We start from the raw sequence: 25,493 nt of genomic DNA, 5'->3' as shown, positions 1-25,493 counted from the left end.
CAGCTCTACGAATGTGAGAAGAAGCTTCGTCTTCAAAAACTTTTGACATTTCCACGCGAGGAAACAGAGTTTAAAGACGTAAGTGAGGATCTTGTCCCATGCAACTTTTCTGTGGCTGTCAGCGACGACGATATTACACACGCCCACTCTGACATGGATGCTATTGTCTACATTGCAGGATACGCTGCTCATGCTGCTTTAAAGAAGCTTTCATGTTCTGCTTGCTTCAGCACATTGGTGATTGAAAATCGAGAGATCGAAGCGGAAAATACTGCCATGATAGCTAACCTGTCGAGAGGAGGGCTGAAGTTTCCCCAGCCATGCACAGTTCACATGGTACTGATGACTAAACTAGTTGCAGAGAAGTTGTCTTTTGGAGCAACCGCGGAAGATTTTCTCTCCTGTAGAAATCAACGTGGTGTCGTGATTTCACAGACGATTTCCCTCCTGGACGAACACGACATTGAGACATGTGAAAATGGCCACACTGCACAAACTCTCCTGCGCTTGGTAGTACGCGTTGCAACCAACGTTGTTCTAAACAACTTTTGCAAACTAAGAAATGATGCCATACAAGACAATGCGCAGCAGAAGGCCGCAGCCCGGAAAGCAGCAACGCTTAAGAAGAAGTAAGTTTTATTCCCAAGCAATAAAAATGCTTTGCGCACACTTCATTGCTGGTGTCTCGTCGTTTTTTATTGTAAGGGTCAGATTAGCTGTACAAATACTCAACAGCGCAACATTATTGTGAGTGTCATTATTGCTGTGTGTGAAAGCTTTAAGCAAAACACAATACAGAATAAAACTAACACAATGCGCAGTAGACGGTGTTTTTTTTTTCAATGTTCACGAACTTCTACTTTAACAACTAGATATACGCATGTGCGGTCTGTGCGGATGGATTTTACCGCACGGCAGACATCATGTACGTGATAGAACCTAATAATTAGATGATTAATTGAAATTAACTAATCAATTTTTTATTGTAATGACCAATAATGCGAAATTGGCGGCCGTATGCTAAATTGTTTATTATAAAAAACTGTATTAGCAGCTCGAACTTTCTTGACAATAAGGTGTTCTGCAATAAAAAAAATATATAAAGCAGATAAAATGATAGCCTAAGGCGCGCACAAACTAGCGAATTTCTTTTCTGCAGCAACGACAAAAATGAAAATGAAGGAATCACTTATAAGGCAGCTACGTACGGCAGTACCCGAATAGTGCAGACGGGCGCGGCGCGCTGAAATCGCGGAGCGCGGGGCCTGCACGGTCCCTTGGCGTGACGTCACGCGGCCGGTGGAGAGGCCTTAGCATTGAGAGGGTGTTGGCGCGGCACACGTGATTCTCTGAACGTGAAGGATGTTTAGGGGAGAGGTGTGAAAGGAAAAATACGAGACGGTAGAGGGAGAGACAGGGCGGGAAGTGACGGGTGGCCAGATCACGTTTCACTGATTTGCATCATCAATCTTCCGCCTCACCATGTAGATTCCCCCGCCAAATGCAGTGCTGAACGGCTAAATCAAAGCTGTGATAGCTTTCTCAAGCCGAAAGCCTTTAATGGCTCATCGTTGTCCGTCCCTCCGTCCGCGAAATCTGTCACACTATGACGTCATCAGTGGCATAATTGCTATAGCCCATACACTCTTAGCAATTACTGAGTAATGTGGAATCAGTAATTAGTAATTGGTAAAAAATGAAAATGAAAAAAAATAAAACTAAAAGAATTTAAAAATGAAAATAAAATTTAATAAATTAAAAATAAAAGAATCAAAATAAATAAAACTAAAAATAAAAATATATTTAAAATTTAAATAAAAATTTCAGTGGCTACAGGCGCCAAGCAAGCAAAACCGCGTTGTAGAAAGTACCATGCTTCCGCATTCCTGAACGTAAGCAGACTTAAGTGCCCTCAGAATTTTTTTTTCTGGTTAGTGCTCCAAGCCGGTAAGCTTAGCTCTACAAATGTTTTTAATGTTTTCCGACAGAATTTCCCGCGGTATTCCCCTACGACGTGCAGCTCATAGCAATTTTAAGAATGCTCACACGATAGCTGGAGTGGGATTTTGTCGCCCCTTTCCGTTGCCCGAAGGATCTCTTTCCTGCAATGAGGTGCAACGTAAGTGCGTTAGAAGAACCTACGTTTTGTGAATTACGATTCAGAAAAAAGAATAGTTCTTCACTTTCCCTACAGGTTTTAGTTATTATAGGTAGCAGATATATCAAAATTGTTACGATACTTCATTTCCATGGTTGTGGCTCACAGTGCATGTAGCCGTGGTAAATGATCGTAAGCAGCATAGAACAACTGTTATAGAACAGCTGCCTAAATTTAGAGGATCTGCCTCTTCAGAAGGAAATACCGGTTTTTAAACTTGATACAGCTGGCGATCTACAGCCCTCTGAAAGGTACAAGCTAAGTAGTTCGCTCTCTCAGCACTTCCAGCAGGCACTAGATCGTAGCTTATTTCCGGTCATATATAGCTTGTCGCTTTGCGTCTCACGCAAAGGAACTGCGAGCGGCGTGCTTGACTGGCATGGATAGAGTAATTTGCTACAGAGTAACGGAAAATTTTCGCAAAGGTTGGGGTTGCTCCAAAGAAGCGTGCTAGCATTACTCGGGCTGCTCTTGTTGGGATATTGCAGACGATATAACTGTACTGCCCGCAAGCTTGGCTCCGGCTAAGCTGGTACAGTGTCATGCTGATGCATGATGATATTTAGGAGTGAGCACATAGAGAGCCAAATGTTCATTATGAAGGAGTTCTCTGCGATACCGCAGCTGTGGTCTAGCGGTTGAGGATTCGCCTCGCATGCGGGAGGATCGGGGTTCGATCGCCAACTCCGCCTGTGATACAATGGGTATATGCTTTCCCGCGGCCTGCTGATCAGCTTCTTTGATGTGAACTACTTGGAAAATTGGTCTTTGGTCCCACCTTCAGTACACGCAAACACTTTGTGCTACGGCGCTCTTTGTCCACAGATGCCCTTGCGCCCAAAATTGCAATCATCGTCATCAGTTTTATGTGAGCACTCAAGAGCATCCGCGCGATAATGGTTAACGTCACTTTCGTACCGTTCATTCTCCATTAGTTCCTAATTATCAACGCTAAATGTCAATGCCTGACATGCTAACCATCATTTGTCGTGCCTGAAGAACATATAAGTATGTAAGAAAACTGGTAGCATTAGCACATGTTATAATACCTTGTAGCATGCCGGGTTAATAACCAGACACACCTCTTCTGTGTTCATTAAAACCTTGCACTCTCCCCAGGGAAATGAACCGTGTACAAGCTTCTCGTGTTGTTGAACGTATCATGCACAAATAGCGATGTAATTCAGTTATCTTCGGCGTGCACATGTTCTTACACTTTGCATTCGTACCACGTGTTTGGAATAATACGCTCTCGACAGGTACAGACATGACAATAAATGAAGCTTGTTTTGTTTGTTTTCCGTTATTGTCTTCAAGGTAACACCCAACAGTACGGAAGTAAAGGTGCGCGTGTGATTTTCTTTGTTTCGGAATTTACATTTTGCCGGCAAGGTGATCTGAACAAGAACCAAAGCAATAGCGTTGTCTTGGTTGTTCGTTACTCTTGCCCCGCTGCAATATGGCGGCCAACTAGCGCACAGCTATGGTGCGTACGTGCTGGATATTTGGTGTGAGAGGTAATCTGCTTGATGTGTTCGGTGTGCTTGAGGTTTTTTGGATCTTACTGCGGGTGCATCGCGCGCCCATGTGTGCACACCATTATCAATATTGGACCTTTAAAAATTATCCTAATTATACGTTTTAATTATGTAGTCCTCGTACTTGTGTCAAAAATCTACCAGTTTTTTTCGCGCTTCTGCAATGCAAGTATATCTAACAAAGCAATACTTTTCTCCGAAGTTAACATTGTGTTTGATCCATCACACTGAGCAAAAGGTTACGAGAAATGAATAAATTATCTGGAACTTCGCCGGAAACATGGGTTCTCCGAACAAGAATTTAGAGAAAAGTTCAAGAACCTTGCTGCCATTTTAAATTAATGCTCAGGCCTTTGTTTCATTTGTCCGCGCTTAAACGCAAAATTTTTGTGCGATTTCTGCTAGGACAGATACGAATGCACTTGCTGCATAGCAACCCGTTTTATATGTACTCCTGCCCGCAGATGTACAACGAGCATAAACATGCTTCAAGCCTTCTACAGCAACCCGCTAGGTGTGCCAATAAATGTCCTCGCATGTACTAATACAGCATGTACTTACGCAGTGAAAAGATAGAAAACAGTGTCATTCGATGCATATCTCTGTTTTCCGTACTCTTCGAGCTTTTCAAGTGTCTTAGGACCATCTAGGGGATTTCGCATTCCTTCGAATATGACGGAAAGGTTTTCGTTCTGTAGAAGGCGGGAAAAAAGGCACATATTCACGCCTTCTATTCGTGTAGGTGACCGCAAGACACGCAAACATTTGGCCTCTCACACTTTAGGCTTTTTGTTAACACGTTATCAAAATTCTAGTGTTTGAAAATGGTGTTTGCGATGCACGGGCTGGCTCGTGTTCGAGTATAGTGTAACGACAAAAAGTTTTAACGAGTTCAACTGTCAACTGAATAAGCAGTGCATTCGAGCCAGTCCTGCTAGCTTTATGCAAAGAAAAAATGCTACAAGTGCTATGTACAGCATTTTTCTGCCTCTGTTTCTTTTTTTAAGGATCATTAAATTCTTGCCTTATGTCAGTTTTTACGTCCATGTTAACTATTTTCCTTACAGTTAACTGTTTTCTGTGGAACCCATTCACCTGGATGCAGTAACGGAAATCTCTCCGTCAGTTCAAACTAATTAGTATCTTACGTTCTTGAATGCGTTCAGAAAACTCCTTCCACGATCGCTTATTTTGCGTCTGTATCCGAAGTGTACGAAACTGGCAACGTTGAGCGCATGAATGCAAAGACATATATACTAAACCACCGCAATGCAGATGTGAAATGAGTACTTACCTTTGTAGCATTCTCTACTTTTATTTATTCATTACTATATGAAACCACCGCTATGGAGATGCGAAATGAGTACTTACCTTTGTAACATTCTCAACTTTTATTTTAATCATTACTGAATAGTTACGGAAATGATCTCGGGCCTAAAGGGAAAGGAATACAAAAATGTACAATGCAAGTCTTTGGGCACTTTAGTAAAATGAATACATTTATTGAATTTGGCTACGTGCGCCATTATATGTACGCATCGTGATTAGAAATATGCTTATAACGCCACATTCTACTTGAAAGTATCTATGATGGGAAGAAACGCAAATCTAAACCTTTGGAATATGCTCCTTGTGCACGGAAAATCGGCATGAACTAAGGATGTCTGGCATGCAAGTTGTGGTGATGACTGTAACTACAATGTTTTAACGTCGCTATTGTCTCACGGGACCCTTGAATGCTACTTTGAATTTAACTCACAATCGTCACAGGGTTATTAAAAGTGAAAAACTGTTTTTTTAGTGTTTCTAACACATAAGCGTCATTGTTTTTGCTATCACCCTTGTTGTGTCCCACTGACAATTATTGATTTTGGCTGATTCGCAGACTTTTAAGCTGAAGAAATAATGTGGACATACAGCAATTGTCCGCCTCGCATGAGAGAGGTGCGGGGTTAGATCCCCAGTGCCACCGGGTATCCACCGGTGGTACCATAAGTACAAGCTTTCCCCTGGTCTGGTGCTCGGCTTATTTAGGGTGAAATGCTTGGGAAATGGGTCTTTGACCCCACCTTGAGTAATCGAAAATACCTTGTGTCATGGCGCTCTTTGGCCATAGATGCCCTTGCGCCATAAAAATCCATAATCATCATCTTCACATACAGCAATTTGTTGTTATTTATTTTATTTTTATTTTGCGGGAAAACTGCTTGGCGAATGTTGAAAAATCGTTAAATTCTCTGCATTCTCGTACAGTCAGAGGAACAGCTGCTAACAGAGCAAAACTGGCATATCTTACCTTCCGGAATAATGCCTTAAAATCGCTTAAAGTTGGACTTCTCACTCCAGGCACAGGATTTCTACCCTGCGCCACTGTTTCATCATATAGCACCTGCGCATGCACAATGACGCCTTTGCCGATTCTTTCTTGCAGCCGAGGATCTACTTAAAAAAGAGAAAAAAGAACCACTTGTAAAGCTCTAAGACTCATTTGAAGTGTACTTCTCATGAGCTGCGATTTGCACAATTAAACCCAAGTGCTTTGGGCTTACCTACGCATGTTCTGTACCACGACTGCTTGCATGCACAGCCTTTTTCAAAAGTAAGGCGCCCAAAGGGCTCCCTTTGAAGTCGTGTTGTGGAGCTCTTGAAGTATCCGTGGAAGTTCTAACTTTTTAAATGGTTTGAAAGTGTGTCCCTTTTCTTCTCCGAATACCGGGAGCACTGGCCATATAAAATAAGCCACACAGAATGGTCCAAAAGACAAACCCTTGGGCTCTAAGCTTCTGAAAACGTTGCACCTATATTCTTTACAGCGACAGCTGTTACTGCCTTAACTTCCGTGGTCGGGGTCTCCCCGCTCCTCGTCGTGGCGAGAGAGGAGGTGAATGTTGTGAGCGGGACGTTGGGAGACAGGAAGCGTCTCGCTCGGCGCCCCAGCTCTTTCTGCGATGTGGCGTAGGAAGCTGGTACATGAAGAAAAAAAAAGTCACGCCTTCCCTCCGAGATTCTGAAATTTTGGTTAGAGCTGCCCTGCGTGTGATCCCTTGTGGTTGAGCAACGGTCGCAAATAATTAACACGTTAGAGAATTTTAGCATAGCGTACACCGTTACCGCTGAGCGCGTACTGCGCACCGCCATTGCGCACGGGCTAATTGGTCCCGACGCTGCAGCTGTGCGCGCAGCTGACCGGCGCCCGGAACCATCTGGCTTCCTCAAAGCGATCTGTGCATTCACACTGGCGGCAGCGCTCCGTGGTAATCTATAGCGGTATGCGCTATGCTAAAATTCTTTATTAACAAAATCTTGCCGCTCTATTTTTGCGACCGTTTCCTACCGCAAACCTAACTACGTACCAGTTGTACACCAGCTATCACTAAATTCGGCGGTGAATTCCCGTAATGTAGAGTCAGTTTTCTGTCTTTCATATCTTTTGCTCAGTTCGTCCCTTCTATTGTCGAGCGGTTCACGTGTCCACCCACAGCGACAGTTACCGCGCCATTCACTTTTTTATAACACACCCTTAGCTTCCTCAATGCTGATTACAACTCACTTCTGCAATCGCCTAGGTTTTATCAACGCCATTCATGCCGCTTAACATCGTTCACTTACAGTCAGTCGCAAAGCATGCGCACCAAACTAGCAGCCACAACCCGAAGTATTTTATCAAATACAGTTTGAAATTCCGACTTGTGAGACCTTTCCAACGTCCATGAAATATCACGCGCAAGCGGCAGTTAGGAAGAGGGGGAGGGACTTTAAAGGAACAGGAGAGCAAGCGGTGGTGAGATAACATTCGCTGATTACTTCGTGTGCAGCGTATTCGGCGCAACAGTTTTCTAGGAAAAACCGATCCTGTATCTTGTATAAAAGACGATACCTAATGACGCCTGTATAACTTATTTAGCGTTGCTACGGTAGGGTCCGCTTTCGCAGCTTGTTCTTGGGGATGAAATCGAGGGTATACTCTTTTTTTAGCTCCGCTCAGAGGCCAAGTTGCATGTGCAAAAGTAGACGCTGCCGCCGCACCACACGCGGACACCGTGAAACGAGAGAACGAGAGAGAGAGAGAGAGAACTTTATTGCCGGAAAAGAAGGGTTCCTAGATTCTTAGCAAAAGGGCCAGGTGCCCGTCAGCTGACAACTGGCGGCGACCTCTTCGGAGCGCTCGATGGCTCCCGCCTGGACGGCGGGGTCCGAGCTGCACAGGACTTCCTCCCAGGCTTCTGGTGAGGGAGCTTCTATAAGAGCTTCCGGAGGAGGATCCTCCGGGCAGTCCTACAGCATATGATCGAGGGTGGCAGTGCTACCGCAGTGGATTCAGGTGGGGTCTATGAGGTCGGGGTAGATGTGGGCGTAAATGTACGGGTTCGGGTAAGAATGGGTTAAAAGTCTTCTCCAAGCCACCTTTTGGTCTTTGGAGAGTGGCTTGTCTGGGGGAAGATAGATTCTTCTAGAGAAGTTGTAGAATTGGGTAATGTCGTGATATGAAATCGCTGCCTCCATCTCGGGTCCTCCTGGACGAGACCCTCACCGCTCGTCCGACAAAACATCAAGCGTCTTGGTGGGCTGCTTCGTTCCCTGGGTTCCCCGAATGGGCAGGAGTCCATACCAGTTCTATGCCTCGTTCTATTATAATATTTGTGCAAATGTTTCTAGCAGTTAGAGATATTCCACCGCGTGAGAAGTTGCGTATGGCAGTCTTTCAATCACTGACAATGGTGTCAGCGTCAGTATTGGCTATGGCCAAGTCTATGGCCGTTTCTTCTGCTTGATCCGATTCCTTGACCGCGACCGAAACCGCAGAGATGCACTCGCTTCTTCCTGCCATGAATTTGGAAGTGCAAATGGCGAAGGCCCCTGGGTTGAAACTATAATCGGCTGCGTCTGTGTACAATGCTCTAGGATGGTTGAGGTATGCTATGCAGGGCCCGCGCTCTGGCTCGTCTTCTGCCATCGTGGAAGCCCGGTAGCATATTTTAGGCGACCGGTTTAATGACTAGTTTGTCGCGCACTCCTTGTAGTAGAGGGCCCGGTCCGTTAGACATGGGATTAACGTTTACGCCAATTCGATTTAGAATCTCTCTCACCGCTGTTGTGTCGGCCAGTCTTTGCATGTGCATCGCCTTCTGCGCAGTGATAGTGTTGAGTATACCCAAGAATAAAAATCTCTTCTCGAATGTGTTTCTAGGAAGCCCTAGACCAGCTTTACGAGCTTGTCTGAGTAACCTGTTTAATCTGTCGATGTCCGCCTTAAATAGATTCAAGTATTGTAGAGAGTAAGTGAATGTGCTAATGACGAATGCATGTATAAGTCTACAGATGTCTGCCTCCTTTATACCTGTCTTTCTAACGGTGATTCTCCGAGTGAGCCTGACTATCTGGCTGACCGTTGTTTCCAGACGGCTGACTGGAATGTTGCTCCTACAATTATTTTCAGTGAAGACACCTCGTACTCGAGTGGTTTCGACCTCCTGTATCGGGCCACCTTGAAGGTTCACCTTTATCTCTCTGTTTCTTCTGTCTGATTAGGAAGAGTTCAGACTTGGGTTGAGAACATTTGCTACTCGCGTGCACTTGGACTACTTGTACCGCTTTCTGAAGAGTTTCTTCTATGTGAGCGTCGGAACCATTCGCCAACCATGGGGTAACGTCGTCCGCATAGAGTGTACGACGTAAGTCCTCTATGACGTTGAGCTTGCTAGGCAGCGATGTGAGTGATAGGTTAAAGAGAAAGGGTGACAGGACGGAGCCTTGCGGCGTGCCTCTGTCCCACAGTTCTATCCTATCCGACCTGATTCCCGCGATTAAGAGTTCCGCCGTACTCCCCGATAGGAAAAAGCTCACATACTTGTAGGTTCTGGCACCTAAATTTATGCTCGAAAGGCCTCCTAGAATTGCGCCATGCGATACGTAGTTACAGGCCTTTTGTAAGTCAAGTCCAAGAACGACTTTGGTGCCTGTTTTATCCGGGGGATCTATGACGTCGTTATACAACTGAAGCATGACGTCTTGGGTTGATAGTCGGCTCCTGAAACCTACCATAATACTGGATATTAAGTCATTATCCTCAGCATAGCCTTGCATTCTGATCAAGATCACATGCTTCGTGAAACGAACTTCTTTAAGTGCGAGGAGGAGGGAAGAAGGGCTCTTTATGACATACATGAATGAAGCCAGCATTCAACGAAACCAAGAAGCATGGGGGATGTTTTTTCTAATTTGTGGTGCTCATCAACGGGAGATTAATAGGGTAATTATCTTAAAGATATTTTATTAGAAAGCAGAAGAAAAAACAACCACATGCTGCCGATGGGATCCGAACCATTTGGTTTCCGTGACTGCTGGCTTCCGTCATGTATGTCATTAACGAGCCGATCTTTCCCTTCACCTCTCTACTTAATAGGTATAACAAGAGCCTCAATTCTGGCAGCCTTGATGCCATAGGTAGCATAAGAGGGTTCTCGCTTTGCTTCCGCCCTCACCATTCGATCACGTTCCTACGTGGCACTCGCGGTAATACAGCACATACTACGTGCGCCGCTATGGACGAGGGTGGCGCTAGTGTACACTCTCAAGGTTCGCTTACGCCCCACACAAATACCCCAGAGAGCAGGAGATTGGACAGCCCTCGGCGTTGCTTAGAGCACCGGACGCGAAATTCGGAGGCCGTTGGTTCGGATACCACCAGCGACATGTGGTTGTGTTTTCTTCTGCTTTCTGATCGATTATCTTTAAATGAATTATCCTCTTAGTCTCCAAGTGATTAACATCGCAACTAAAAAAAATAAATGAACACCCCCTACGCTCCTTGGTTTCGGTGACTGTTGGTTTCAAATTGTTTTGTTGATTAAGCATAGAACAACGCACTTTTCTTCGATTGTCAACTGCAAGCAATTTTTTTTCAGTTCACTTTCAGTTCGGTTTTTTACCATTGCCACGTCTTATCACCGTATGTTTAATGTTCATTATTTCATTTCAAAATTTGCTGTTCACCTGCTCAGGTTATCAGTATTTCTAGCGTTCACTCAACAAATGCGAATGGTATACTATATTTAAATAAAAGTTATACTGATCGCACAGAAAACTTACTCATTAGGTCATAAGAGCCGACACTGTTCACGTAAGGCAGAGCCACAGCGCCGTGAAACTAAATCCCGGCATCGCAGAAGAGTAGGTATGGTCTGTCTTTGCAGGAAAGGCGTCTGAAATTGACTCGAGTATTCTGTTGGATTAAAGCCCCGAGAAAGTCATAAAATCCTCTTTTTTAGTGATGCCTCGCTTCGCATTTGCGTCAGACACATGGCAACAAAACTCATTATGTTTTCTTGTTTTTTTTTCGCGAGAATGTTAGATGTGACAGAAGAGACGAATTTGGTTTTTTGCCGGGAAGCCACTGCGTAAAGTAAAAATTTGACGAAATGTAAGCACAATGCATCTTTTCCGCGAAGATCTCAAAGCATCAGCCATCTCTACTCCAATCAGAGCTCAAGACTAAAATGCCTGTGAACTGTTCGTCACAGCTGGACACGACAGCGGTGATTTCGCAATACGCTGAGTAAAGTAGACGCTGCTTGCCTCAAAGCTGGCTATCAACGAGCAGTGGCGAATGACCCGCACGCCAGATTAAGAAATGTCAAACAATACTTACCAGAGGGGAAATTATAAAATATATCTAAACAAGCTTGCAGGCATTTACCCTGACTAGGGTCGTCGAAAGGGCACTGACAGCTATCTCTTTTTTCCCTGAACTTAAAGCAGTTGCTGTCGCAGTCATAAACGCCGTCTCCTCTCCTTGCATGCTATATAACGTTATTCATCGCTCCAAGAAAACGAGAATGGCCTAAATCAAATATATTCACTCACTTCAGGAACCGTATCTTGACCCATCTTGCACATGCAAATTGTAGATACGCTTTCCTCGACTGATGCTCGCTGGTACGCAATAAAATTTGTCTAGGTTTGTAATCGTTTCTTTCCTTCACAGCTGATTGGAAAATTGCCTTGCATCTCAAGGCTACCGTTTGACAGCTGTGGCTCAGCTGCGCTTGTGGCGCATCGAACTTGTGTGGCAGTGAAAGAGAAAGTGACCTTCCGCATCTTCCAAAGAAATGCTGCAGCTCTTCACTGTAACAAAGACGTCATAGAGGCCAATGACAGTACATTAATGTGCTCGGAGAGAATAGACGTACTGCTGCCCTTAAAGCATAATGCGAACGTGCGTCGTGTGGCGTGGGTTGACATTAGCGCCACAGAGAATGTGCCACCGGGTCCGAGGTCATACTGGGGTGGCTGGAGCGCATCCAGTATCGACAGCTGCCTCGAAAATACCATGCAGCACGGTCTCAAAACCAGCGGCCAAAGCTCCACAGTGTAAATGTCAGGCCAAACCACAGTTATATTTGCGGGTGGCGATACGTTACGCAGAATCTGCATTACAGGTTCACGTTGTTGAATATGTTCTGCAAACTGTGCAACATATTCGGCCCTGGTTAAGAGCTGTAATTTCAGAATTCGAGAGCAGTCATGGAAAATCGCTTTCCACTCTTGGGAAATACATTATACTAATCACATTAGACGGGAGGCGAGAAGGCTAAAGAACTGAAATTCTTCTACAGTGTGGGCTGCTACTATAGCATTTACCCCGGTATTATGTCGTCGTGGTCGTTGCCGTCCGCAGTTCAAGAATCAGACGCCGCGGCAGGAGACGGACGGGCTTATACAGCGAACAAAATAATGGAAGGGTTTTAACGTAGTTAAACCGCATAAACTTGCGAAAGCAAGAGGTTCTTTCGCACCCCTTGTTTGAAAGGTGGGAAAGCAGGGGACATTGAGGGTAGTAAAATCACCCTCACGATCACCCTCCCACTGGCTACAACTGGCGCGACGCTCCTCCCAACTTAGCCGGGCTTACCCGAGTTACTCCGAGACTTCAGACAAGATTTTATGTTGTAACCGTGTTAAGTAGTGAACTTTTAGGCGACCCTCGGTGGATCGTTTGAATACGTTAGCGACCAAACGTTCCTTATACCCGAGCTTGACACATTAAAATTCGCTATAGCTTAGTACATTTAGGTTCGTTATACCCGAGGTAAACGCAATACGGTCGTTGTATGCGGGGTCCAGACATGAAAGTTCGTATACCTAATGCGCATAGGTAGCTTACTAACTTCAAGTTTCAAGTTTCAAGTTTATTTTATTTACATCGTAGATGTGGGTAGGTCCGGGTAAAAAGGGATCGCAGATCACTTGAGGGACCTCCGGACAGCATATGGTTGTTTTTCTCCTGCTGTAACCTATTAATCTTCCATTCACGAAGTTAACACATTAGAAAAAAAAACACCATATATGCCCCTTGGTTTCGGGGGCTATTAGGTTCCGTCATGCCATAACCAGCCCCTGATTTGCCTTCTCTTTTCTGCTCAATAGCAGACGAGGGCCTCGATTTTGGCAGTCTTGATGTCAGAGGTGTACATAAGAGGGTTCTCGCACAGCTTCTGCCTTCACCGTCCGACCCCGTTCCTGCGACGCACTCGCGGTAATACAGGACGTACTAAGTCCACCGGTATGGACGAGGGTGGCGCTGGTGAACATTCTCAGGGTTCGGTAACACTGTTCATAAATACCCCCGAAAGCTCCTTGGTTTTGGTGACTGTTAGGTTCCGTTATGTATGTCATAATGAGCCCCTCTTTTCCCTTCCCTTGTCTGCTCACATTATGCATACTCATACCGGACAATTCTGGACAAGAGAAATTTTGAACTGGAAAGAGGTTATGAGCGGAATTTTTTTCATATATTGTAACATTTCAGTATAAAAATCAATATACCCGCAGATCACCCGACGGTAGTCTTGAATTTCTTTCTATTAACGTTTTTGCTACCGTCAAAAACGTTCCCCAGTGGTTTCCTATGGTAGTCTTAACTGTTCGATGCGACTGATTGAAACACTATAAAAAATATTTTGTTACATAGCAGAATAATGGACCATTACCTTTAATGTTTCCATAACAGTACCTTACAATTTTCCAATATATTCACCATTTTTGCCCAGAAATGTTGGACATGATTTCAAGGGAATTAACAAAATAGTACCCCGAAGCTTGAAGTCCAGCAGTCGTGGAAAATTTGTCTGTTCAGGTAACAGATTCTGGCAACATCAAACACACAGGGCATTGCACCAGGTCTCTAATACTAGGCGTTCACTTGGTGCGTGATGTATTTATTGTTTTCTAAAAAGAATCATTCGACGCGTCATGCTAAGTAAGCGGGTAATATGTCCTTCTTAAAACATCCTGCAATAACGCCATTTCTGTTTTTACCTCAATGAGTATCCTTTTAAGTGTACGTGCTAATCCCACGCGGAGGCAGTTATCAGAGTAGTAGGCCTCGTGGGTTTATCATGGAAAAGATCAGCGAATTTATTAAACAGTTCCTCGTGCACTATGCGCAATATGAGTGAGGCGCATGGCACCCACACAGAAAATACATTACTATCATTGTGAAACACGCTTATGACACATCTTGTCAGTGTTACTCGAAATTTTACACTTTATTGCCAAACTCTAAAGATCTGCTGAAGAAATAAACAACTATCCAATTTGTATTTCCATTTTTCTCTCATTTTCATGGCGTTCGCTTTTTTTTCTCAGCTCGGTGTTCCGCTGTGGCATCGTCTGAAACATATAGGAAAGGAGAATACCACTTATATTAACCGCCATATAAGCGCTGAATATGGTGGTGTAATTGAACTGCCCATAAAATATTATCTAGTATTGCCTTTCGATGAAATTATACCTGTACTGGCTACATCGAGTGCTACCGGCTTTTTATGAAAAAGTTTTATAATTCAGTATTATAAGAATATACAATTCGGAAGCCGCTACATCCTGATGAATAGTTCAAATTCTCTCTTTCGTCGCAGTGCATTACTTTTTGTTATACTTTTTGGTATAACAACCCACTCCATGCGCGACTTCGTTGCCGGACGCGGAGCGTGTTTAGGCGTTCCTTCACTCTTGGAACAGCAATAATTGCGCATAGTTGGTGCATGATATAATTTTCCTAACCAAAAAAATATCATTTTTGTGCGACTGCTAAACGCGTATTCATTGACCTAACTAAAGCGTTTGCTTCGATTAGGCAGAGAAACGTTATTTGCCAAGCATTATCATCATGAGCTGCGTTTCATCGCTAGTCAAGTATTTCTGCTCTACAGGCAACAACTTCTGTGCATCTCGGGCGCATCTCCAAACTTGAGGTTCACTGACGATGGAGCACCGAAAGGACCAATGCTTAGGCGACTGTAATTCCTAGTTTCCGTACCATTTCCGTACAATTTCCTTGTTCTGCAGACACTTCTGTACTATACTATACAAAGTTTAATCCAGCCGGCCATCAGCCGGCCATATATATATAGTTGCGAAAACATAAGGTACTTGACTGCTTAAAATAATATACATTGAAGTATACGCTTCATTTAAGGAAACATGTTTATTTTACTCGACGATTCGATCGGTCGAGTAAAATAAAAATGTTTCCTTAAATGAAGCGTATATTTCGATATATATATATATATATATATATATATATATATATATATATATATATATATATATATATATATATATATATATATATATATATATATATATATATATATATATTCTATGAAGGGAGCTAACAGTCACCGAAACCAATGTGCATAGGGGAACGTTATTTTTTTAATGTGTTATGCTTATCAGTGGGATAATAATACTTAGATTAATAAATCGCTTAAAGAAAATTACTTATAAAGCAGCAGAAAAAACAACCATGCCGCCGGTGGGATCCGAACCCACGACCTCCGAATATCGCGTCCGGTGCTCTTACCAACTGAGCTACGGCGACGGCTGTCCAATCTGCTAATAGCTTAACGAGGGTCTCGGTTCTGGCAGTCTTGATGCCATAGGTAGCATAAGAGGGCTCTCGCACAGTTTCCGCCCTCGCCGTTAGATGACGTTCTACGTCACGCTCGCGGTATTACAGGACGTGCTACGTCCGCCGCTATGGTCGAGGGTGGCGCTGGTGAACACTCTCAAGGCTCGCTTACACCCAGTAAACATAAATACCCACGAGAGCAGCAGATTGGACAGCCGTCGCCGTAGCTCAGTTGGTAAGAGCACCGGACGCGGTATTCGGAGGTCGTGGGTTCGGATCCCACCGGCGGCATGGTTGTTTTTTCTACTGCTTTGTAAGTAATTTTCTTTAAGCGATTTATTAATCTAAGTATTATTATCCCACTGATAAGCATAACACATTACAAAAATAACGTTCCCCTATGCACATTGGTTTCGGTGACTGTTAGCTCCCTTCATAGAATTTGTCAAACGGGCCCCTCATTTCCTTTAACTTGTCTGCTAATATATATATATATATATATATATATATATATATATATATATATATATATATATATATATATATATATATATATATATATATATATATATATATATATATATGTGTGTGTGTGTGTGTGTGTGTGTGTGTGTGTGTGTGTGTGTGTGAACTTTCTTTATCTTTAATAAGGGAGTAATTATAGACAAAGGAAGAGGAGCGAGTTTTATTCTAAACACACGAGATCTAAACATGCTGAAAAATCCCTTGATCGATGGCACCGCTACCTCTGCTGCGGCATCAAATTATTGTTAATGCTTCTCGCACGATTAATTCTGAAAGCCTTGAGACTGTAGAAAATACCTCTGTTCGTATTTATGTTGCCATCTTCTTCGTTCTGTTTCTATAACTCTTTTTTCGCCCGATAGGGCTCTGCTTGGATTTGTACATTACGCGCAATTAAAGAGAAAGAAAATGGTACGAAAGCTGATGTGATTTCCCGTTTCTCGGGTGCATTCTAAACATGCTTGTTTTTCATATTATTTATAAAGTGGCGCTCTTAAGCAAACATATTGTTTCACTTTGGCATCTCAAGGCATTGCAACAAACAATCGTCCGGTTATTTATTATGTACCAGCACCATTGCCACCATCATCATCGCTGCGAAAAGGAGAAACGGCGACAATGCAATCGTCTGTGTGTTTTTACTTGGCATTAAGCACCAGTCTCCAACCAGTCCCCCAACGTGGGTATATGCCACGCGTACTGAGGTCAACGACAACAATCGGCCATCGGCGGTTTACATGGCAGAGAATTCAGTTTTTGGAACTGCCGTTTACTCTTCCCGTCCTCCTCTCCTAGGTGCAACCGTCAAAGGGCATACCATTATAGGCAGGTGTGTGAGCTTCTTCACAAGTATGTCATTGAAACCGGGAGATTTTTGTGTTAACTTCTCGATGCCTTTACTTTCCTCTCAAAATTATTTCTTTCTGATGAATTCTTAAAATATAGTTCTTCTACTCCCACCGCTTTGTTTCCTTGATTTTCATTCCGATTTCTTCAAGCTCTCTCAAAATTCATGGTTTTCTTTTTCTCTCAGAGTCCTCTCTATTTATGAGCTGCTTCAGATAAAACTGGATGAGATTTTCCCTGTTTGAATCTGCACCAAACCCTGGCCAATACCCCACCGTGGATATGTGCCATCGTATTTGAGGCAACAACAACAACAATCAGCTGCTGCCTCGTGTGCGCCGTTCCGGCCTAGAGCGTGCTGTTCGCTCTCAGTGTTCAGTTAGTGCAATGTCGGCCCATGTCTCTAATGGATCTGTGTCCCTTATTTGTTTCCGGTGAACGCGAACCCCTTCATCGTCCAAAAGTGGTGGCTCGTGCCTTCCGCATCCCGGTGACACTTTGCTGCCTCCACCCTATAATAGAATCCACCAGCAACACAAGGCAAGCCTCCTCCAACCATGGGGCGTCCCATGAGGTCTCTGCAGTCTCACTCCGTTCCGAAGTCTCGAAGTTATGGCCTTCCCTATGGCTCGTGCAAGCCAACAGCCAGTTCCTGACGGCTCGTATCATATCGCAAGCTTCCAAGGTTTACCATGTTATCTGCCTTACCTCCGGGGATTGCTGGCGAGATCCGTGACTTCATTCTTGTATCGCACGAGACAAACACCTATGGTACATTGACGGCCGAGCTCCTCAGCGGACTTCGTCATCGTAAAGGCATGGACTCCAGCAGCTGGTTTCATCCGAAGGGCTTAGCGACCGGAAGCCTTCAGACCTTTGCGCCGCCTTTCAGCAGCTTTTTGGAGATACAGCCTCCTCTTGCGACGAAGGCCTACTCAGGAAGCTCTTCTTGAAGTTTCTCCCTTCCTCCGTTCGCTTGGTGCTCACTGCTGCCGCTGGTTTGTCCTTGGAGAATCTTGTGCAGCTTGCAGACTCCGTCATCGACGTCGCCTCGCCGTCCATTTCTGCTCTTGCGCTTTTCTTCTGGAACAAGCGAGGCATTCCGTCCGACCCCACCAGACAGACCTGCAGGCCCTTCGCGACGAGTTTCGTAGCCATTTGGAGCACCTGTTAGCGCAGGTTGCGTCCCTGTCGACCGGCTCCCTATTTCCGGCACGCCACCGCTCCTCTTCCCGTCGGAGCTGTTGATGTCCAACGTCACGCCCTGCTGGATGGCTGTTATCTCAGCACCTTTGGTGCGGCCACCCGGAAGTGCACGTCTCTGCATATTCACAGGTAACGACGTCGCTCACCGCTAAAGGCGTTGAGCGGCGGGTGGCCGCGGCGAAGTAAGCAGCCACTTATTAATGAAAGCATTAGATGGCTCATCGACCACGAAACCCGGCCTCGCCTAAGATGTGGCGCTTCAAAGCGTCGTAATAATTAGCTGGTTGATTAAGTCCAATAAGGTAGATTGGTCGTTAGATTAAGTCAAATGAAGATAAATTATTTGGTGATCAAACCGGATTAGGGTGGATTATTGGCGGTTTAAGGCAGATTAGTTCGTGACTTTAGATGGTTTAGTGGGTGGACTATGTAGGATCAGTGAGTTAAGTTGAATTAAGATAAATTAGCGGGTGCATTAAGGTGGATTAGTGGGCTCTGCATTCTGTCCCAAAGGATACCTCGAGCGTGTACCGAGGCACAACCAGAACCAACCATGAGAAACGCATCTTTGAGCGCAGCTCCAACTTCTAAAGGTTGTGGTTTGCTGGACGACGTACACCAGCACCGTAGACAGCATAAGTAGATTATGCACAAACTTTCAATGCAACTGCAGATGAGCCATCATTCCTTTCGCATTACTAGCACGTGAGTCCCATAAGTGCCCCTTTAACTTTTTCTCTTCCTGGACAAGGTGCTCGGCCTGTTTCCTCGACTTTAGACGGGAAACGAAGTTAGCGTTTTTTAACCCTCAGCTATTCTTCCGAAGAATCGCTGATCAGCAATTGTCTTGCAAGTCACAAACGAAACTATCATCGTGACCTACGATGAACGTGCCCTAACCCTCAACAATGGACTGCGGCGTCTTTGCTGATGGGTTTTCCCCATAGCGTCCGTAGCTAGCCCTAACTTTCTAATACGCTTGACCTGCACCTCGCTGTTCAAGGTTCGCTGTTTGACAGCAGCGGTTAGCACTCTTGTCAGCAGGCCGCCTTCTTCAATCTGAGAAGAGCTACGTAAGGAATTCGCAAGCTTGCTGTGCCCATCCAAACCTCTTATGGCCTGTCAAGAACAATGTTACCCTACAGGACCGCCTATCCATGCTCGTCTAAGACGCCTAGCGCCTAATGGGCTTATGACTGCACGCGCCGAATTTCAGTATACATTTGAGCTAGGAATTGTGCAATCACCGTCAAATTCTTGGCCATTTCCCCTCCTCATAGTTCCCCAAAAAGTCCCGAGGTTACTGCTGGCCCAGCGGAGACTTACGTGCATTGAACAACGCCACTGTTCAAGACCATATATCTCCTGACTATAGCATCGCGAATTTCACCGCACCCTTCCACACAGCGACCATCTTTTCGAAGACTACAGCCTCGCCCAAGCATATCACTACATACTTGTCAAGCTCTCATACATTCCCCAAGGTTTCCATTATCACACCTTAAGGCCTTTTTTAATAACTGCGGACGAAATGCCGTCCGAACTTCCCAACGTTTCGTTGATGCACTCAGCCGAGGTTTTCAGTTCTGCTTGGCCTATATTGATGACCTCATATTTAGCCTTTCCAACGGTTGGCAGAGTACAGACCGATCGTCAACGAGGCCAAGTGCAAGTTCGGAGTGCCCAAACTTGGTTTTCTTTGACACCACGTTGATCGCCGCGACATCTGGCAACTCCTGACCTAAGTGTAAGCCATTCGTGACTTTCCGCAACCCACTTCCATTCATGAGCGGTGGTAGTTCCTGGGACTGCTGAACTTCTATGGGTGTTTTGTTCCTCTCTCATCAAACACTCAGTGTGTCCACTGAGGGATGTGTTCACACTTAAGTACATTGACGCGTATTACTCAGGCTTCCTCATCCAATCGTGCTCCTTCGTTGCCAGAAGAGAGCAAAATAAAAAAACGGGGGGGGGGGGGGGGGGGCGATTGGCGCGGCGTGAAGTGGCGATGATTAACTGCTCCAGCATTGTGAGCGCCGCTTGTGCCTAACGCGCGCTGTTCACTTCCGGTCTTCGGTTCCAGCAGTGTCGGCCTATGTCGCCTTGCAGCCTTTTTGAGCTGTAATATATGTTAATGATATAAGATATATCTTAGTGTATCTGCATCCCCGATTCTTTTCATGTGAACGTGGCACCCTCATTATCAAAATATTACATGGGTACCTCCTGTACACAATTAACCTGTTCATAGGTATCATAACAGCATGAAAACATTATTGCGTCTCTACAGACAATTGCATGATTAGTCTATAGCACGCATAATTTTCGCAAAGCAAATGTCTTGAGTATGACATGTATCTTCAAAACACATGCCTGATATGAAATCAGCTAGAAAAGAAAATACAACAGTTACTCACGAAAATGATTCCTTCATGAGGTCTCTGTCCGTCTTCTGAAAGTGGCTGTACCTAGTAGAGCCAAAGCTGTTTAAAAGATAAATCGAAAGCCATCATTCGTGACAGTGCGGCCACCAGTTAGGAGTAAACATCAAGAAAAGTTGCCATATTCTTTAGGCCAAAATCAAAACATCTAAATTTAAACATATATCCTACGTAAGTTAGCACAAAAACAGACGCAGTAAAAAGTATTAAATTCTTGTTGTTACTTTTCACAAAATATGATTTGGAATCCTTATGTAGATTCGTTTTCTCTAAACAATTGAGAGTTGTCGTTATATCGGGATGTAGGATGATATTACCATTTAGCATGAAAATGCTTATCTGTAATTCTGTATCTTACTCCAACTTCTCTTATTACTTTTTTTGTATGAAGGTCTACCTGAGGAACAAACCTACAAAAGGTGGTCATCCTGCAAATATATATATATATATATATATATATATATATATATATATATATATATATATATATATATATATATATATATATATATATATATATATATATATATATATATATATATATATATATATATATATATATATATATATATATAGTTTGGCTTCTTTTCGATGCTACTTATAATTCTCACGCTCTCGATCTGTTTCTTCAAGGACACATAAAGAACTGTCAGGAAAATAACTTTGTTTAGAATATCGCTTCTGCTACCGAACCTTTTACACTTACAGTCTATAGGAAAGTACCGCGACATTACATGTGCTGACGCTTCTCCTGGACTTCCAGAAAACTCGAGGGCTGTGATTTCGCAGTGTGTATTCACCGACCGCGGAATTCGCCTCTAGTTTCTCGAGGGCATTACAAAGTACGCGCGTCGTGTCGCAAAGCATGACAGACATTTGGACACCCTTCTTGGAGCTGGACGACCTAGAAGAGGAATCTGTGAGACCACGTGGAATTATGGAAAACACAGCCGACATCAGCGAATGAGACGTTGCCACATTTGCGCGCGCACTTGCCGGTACGTCGTAGCGCCACGCCGAGTACCTGACAAAATTTTAGAAACAGTAATTTTCGTGGGCACAGATACTTCCAGTGAAACGCTGAGATATTTATTGGGCCTCGTTTTTGCAAGAAGCGATATTGACCCTCTTTTTAGCGAAACGAACAAAACAAGAAGAAAAATGACAGTGCAAGAATTACTCTGCGATAGTTAGTGGATTCAAAGCTAAGAGCAAAAACAGCGACTGCGTTTTAAAAGCTTACAAGAAAGTTAGGCGCAGGATAATTTGTTGCAGCCTGCGTCCTTGAACTTTTGCTGGTCGGCGAGGTAACTGTCATGAACTACAAAACTAGAATTTGAGCTTGCATGTAGAACAAACCTCTAATCATTCTTTTCTCGCGTACGCTGTTCAATTTCTTTTTTCTTTGCTGCCAGTGCACGATTCATGGTTCTCTTTGAGACGAATGCACGGGCAGTTACTGTCGACAGCTCGAATATTTAAGTCTGACGTTTAGCTGTTGTCAGAAGGAAAGAGGGAAAGGTTATGGAATCAGCTTTCCAGTGTAAGGAAAATCACTTAGCTCAAACCTCTCCCATTAATACGCCTTGTGTATTAGTAACGAATATGAAATCGCAACTGCGTGAGATATGCCCTTCATGTGCCCTTTCTTTCTTTTCGCAACCTCTGGGTGCGCGTATAATCTGGGACAGTCTATAGTAATGAGTAAAGACACCGCAATAGTTACACACCCAAAAATTGCTGCTTTTATGGTGGTAGCAGTAAAATTAAGAATTTAGGCATGAACGTCATTGGTGCATGTTGTTCGTGTCTTCGCTCGGCGAAAAGCTAAACTAAGATGTAGATTGAGGGAGACGAATTTATTAACCGCCAAGTTTTCTGTGAGACCAGGGAAAATGCAAAATCGTTGTGCGTTTCACGTGCAATGTAATACTTTTTGTACTCTTTGTCCAGGTATCGGTCTGCGGTGGGTTACTTTTCTGGAGACAAAAACTGTGCGCCTAAGTACTATCAAACTTTCTTTGATATACCTCCGTAATATTTACATCCCTGAACAGCTGCTGCTATGCTTCAAGGCAGTGTGGAACGATGGGCTTTTAGTTCCTGCATAAAAATAATCTTCACTTTTCCACACGGTTATTTGCTTGTTTTTTTTCTGTTTTCGTTTAAACATAGGCAAATACAAAAATTCATGCTCACATGAAGGCCATCGCTTGCTCTGCAAAATCGTAGTCCTTATAATATGTAATGATGGCGGCACTTGCCTTTGCACTGCAGAAGGTTCCAGCAGTTTGAATACCTACAATGCAAAAGTTATTGAGTATTGCTGTCTTCATACGACTTGCTTACATTCCAGTCTTACATACCAGCGCCCCGCTGCGGGTCGTATAACATGGCATAGTAGCGAGCAAAAGAAAACTTGTATTATGCTATTAATTAATTATCTCAAATAATTAAATACTGTTTTGTGAGTTAATGGATAATTATTTATCTAATTTTTAAATTGATTATTTATTAATTAGCTGTATAACCAATTAGATCAAAACACCGATTAATTTACGAAGCAATTGAATAATTCAAATAATTATAGAGATCGTCCAATCGTTGAATTACTTGTATAGTTAATCATTTCAGCGACTGAATTATCCATTCATGCTAATTACACAATAATTTGATAACTTGTATTAATTATCCCTGTAATGGATTATTGACAGTTCGTGCAGGCGCGCTCTGATGACACGTTCTCCCGACAGGTCCTGTACACGCCGCTCACGAGACAAATGCTTTCGCATTAACACCACCAGCGTGTCACGCTGTTGCGCTTCGTTCTGCTGCGCCTGCACAGCCGAAATGTCTTCATTCGGTCAGCGAAATTAATACTTGATTATTGCTTACTACGCCGTCTGGTGCCCGACACAAACGTTATAGCGAAATGACAGAGAAAGTCCAAACGGTTTCAGGTAAATAATGTTAAAATTGTATCCAACTTGCGAAGTTTCTTAAGTTCATAAATTCGTACTGTATTTCTCAGTGAAGATATCTGCTTCGGGATTTTTTTGGAGTATCTTTCTCCTGAAAAGAAAAAAAAGGAACATAATGTGCGAATGACAAGTTAACGTATAACAGGTGCGAATGGCAGTTGTAAGTGCTCAAGTTGCTTGTTATTCTCAATGGCGTCTTACTTTCCCCGACTGCTAAAAGGCGCTGATTGCTGTAGCTTCTTCTACTTTGTCTGCAAAACCCTGAAAGCCGCTTTTACATTTGACACCCGTAACCGTGGTCGGAACCTTCGTAATTTCATCAGAATGAATTCAACCCAATGAAAATCTAAGCCCTAATTGTTAAAGTCAAAAAGCGGAACTCGACATAACAGACTGCTATAAGCATATGGCCAAAAGCACGATAGCAACCATGGAACAAGTGGCAAAATACAAATGACATGTAAGAACAACAGCTGATTTAACCGCTTTTTGTGTGCTTTTGGTTGCTTTTAATTTTAAATATTCCCTGAAGGAACTCTTTGCTCAACACGTGAAATACTGTGGAGTCGGTAGGACCCATTCATTATACGCTAAAGCATTCCAACGCACAAGACTCGACACAATATGGATGCCATATATAACTTGTGTTCTTTTCATAAACTGCAGTTCTGTCCTCGGATTTCTTTTTACTTGGTCCGCGGGAGCGAAGGTCGCCGCCGTACTGTTGTCGTTCCTCATGAAAGCCCTGCTCCGGCTCCACTGTAGAGGGGCGTCCTCGGTAGCGACACGGAGCAGCACGGGTGCTGACGTCACACGAATTACGCTCTCTGAAGGCGTGAGAGCTGGACGGAAGAGAATCTCAAGAAATAAAGGGAACCTAGACCTAGCACCGAGTCACTTGCGCAAGATTTTTTAGTTGACATCGTTTTAAAACAGCACGCAGCGATTTCTTCCTTGTATTTTGTTTATTGAAGAAATAAAAAAACTATGGCTCGCACCAGGTTGCTGCCACCGACAAGTAAACGCGAATTTATGGCGAAATTCAAAAACAACCACGGTACCACATAAGCTGACCCAGGGAGCAGTCCTCGGTGAACTGCCATATTGTATTTATAATGTGCGCAATCTAGGTCACGAAAATCGTCAACACAAAGACTAGTCAAGCGCGCATCACCACACTGCTTTTTGTGACGCTGAGACCATTCCTGAGGGTTACTTCTATATGGTCGACAATGCTTCTTCTGGCTAGATAATGCTTGCAGCATATCATTAGGTGTCTCTTCTTATCATTACATTCTTCATACGGCAGTGGACGCGCAGATTAGTATGCGACGAGACACATCTTGTTTACTCAAAGCGCAAATAGATTCTCGGCATTACCCTTCGGCGTGCGCATTCTTCTAAGGCAGGAGACTTCATGCATGGCCTGCTATTTCCCGCGGCCGCGGCGATGACTCGATTGACATAATTTCCGAACAGAATAAAAGCGCTACAGACGACATCAGAAGCAAGGCAACAGTAGAGCGCTTCCTTATATGCGATAGTTTCCATGCGCACAAAACCATGCAGGCCTGGAGAGCGCATATAAACGGCGTTTTGCTCAGCGCTGACGAAGGTTTTCCTCGCCTTTGAGATTTCTATATGACAATCGTAAGAATTCATCAAAAGCTCTCGTAACGAAAACATGCAAGCTTGTTCATCATCAATAATGCATGATTTTTAATCAAACCAGCTTTCTAATAGCATCCCGATAATTTATTGTCAGTTGACAAACATTGACCCTTCGGATAAAATGTTGTTTATTTGTCTTGGGTTCGAGGCTACTGCCATATCAACTGAATAGCATTGCATAAGTGATCTAAGTGCACAAAATACTTACTGGGT

General features: G+C 43.8%; 1 protein-coding gene, 1 long non-coding RNA gene and 1 other non-coding gene across 3 annotated transcripts in view; 1 reads left to right on the top strand and 2 right to left on the bottom strand.

The window, feature by feature from the left end:
* LOC144103736 (uncharacterized) overlaps positions 1-6,042 on the bottom strand; it is a 36,381-nt gene extending 30,339 nt beyond the window's left edge. Inside the window, exons 1-4 of the mRNA XM_077636391.1 lie at positions 5,993-6,042; positions 5,068-5,130; positions 4,258-4,388; positions 2,047-2,102 (exon numbers count right to left, since the gene is read on the bottom strand). Coding sequence (XP_077492517.1) covers positions 2,047-2,102; positions 4,258-4,388; positions 5,068-5,100 — 220 coding nt within the window. The 5' untranslated portion in view covers positions 5,101-5,130; positions 5,993-6,042. The remainder of the gene's footprint in view (positions 1-2,046; positions 2,103-4,257; positions 4,389-5,067; positions 5,131-5,992) is intronic.
* An 8,182-nt stretch (positions 6,043-14,224) lies between these two features.
* On the bottom strand, positions 14,225-20,670 carry LOC144104905 (uncharacterized). The gene is made up of 2 exons (XR_013308651.1): positions 20,605-20,670; positions 14,225-14,367 (listed from the first exon to the last, which is right to left on the bottom strand). It is a non-coding gene; the product is annotated as an uncharacterized LOC144104905 (long non-coding RNA).
* TRNAP-CGG (transfer RNA proline (anticodon CGG)) lies at positions 15,828-15,901 on the top strand. Its single transcript has one exon. It is a non-coding gene; the product is annotated as a tRNA-Pro (tRNA).
* Positions 20,671-25,493: the final 4,823 nt, after the last annotated feature.

This window comes from Amblyomma americanum, chromosome 9 (genome assembly GCF_052857255.1).
Source record: "Amblyomma americanum isolate KBUSLIRL-KWMA chromosome 9, ASM5285725v1, whole genome shotgun sequence".
NCBI lineage: Eukaryota > Metazoa > Arthropoda > Arachnida > Ixodida > Ixodidae > Amblyomma > Amblyomma americanum.
The sequence above is the reverse complement of the archived record's forward strand: the minus strand, read 5'-3'. Positions and strand labels throughout refer to the sequence as shown.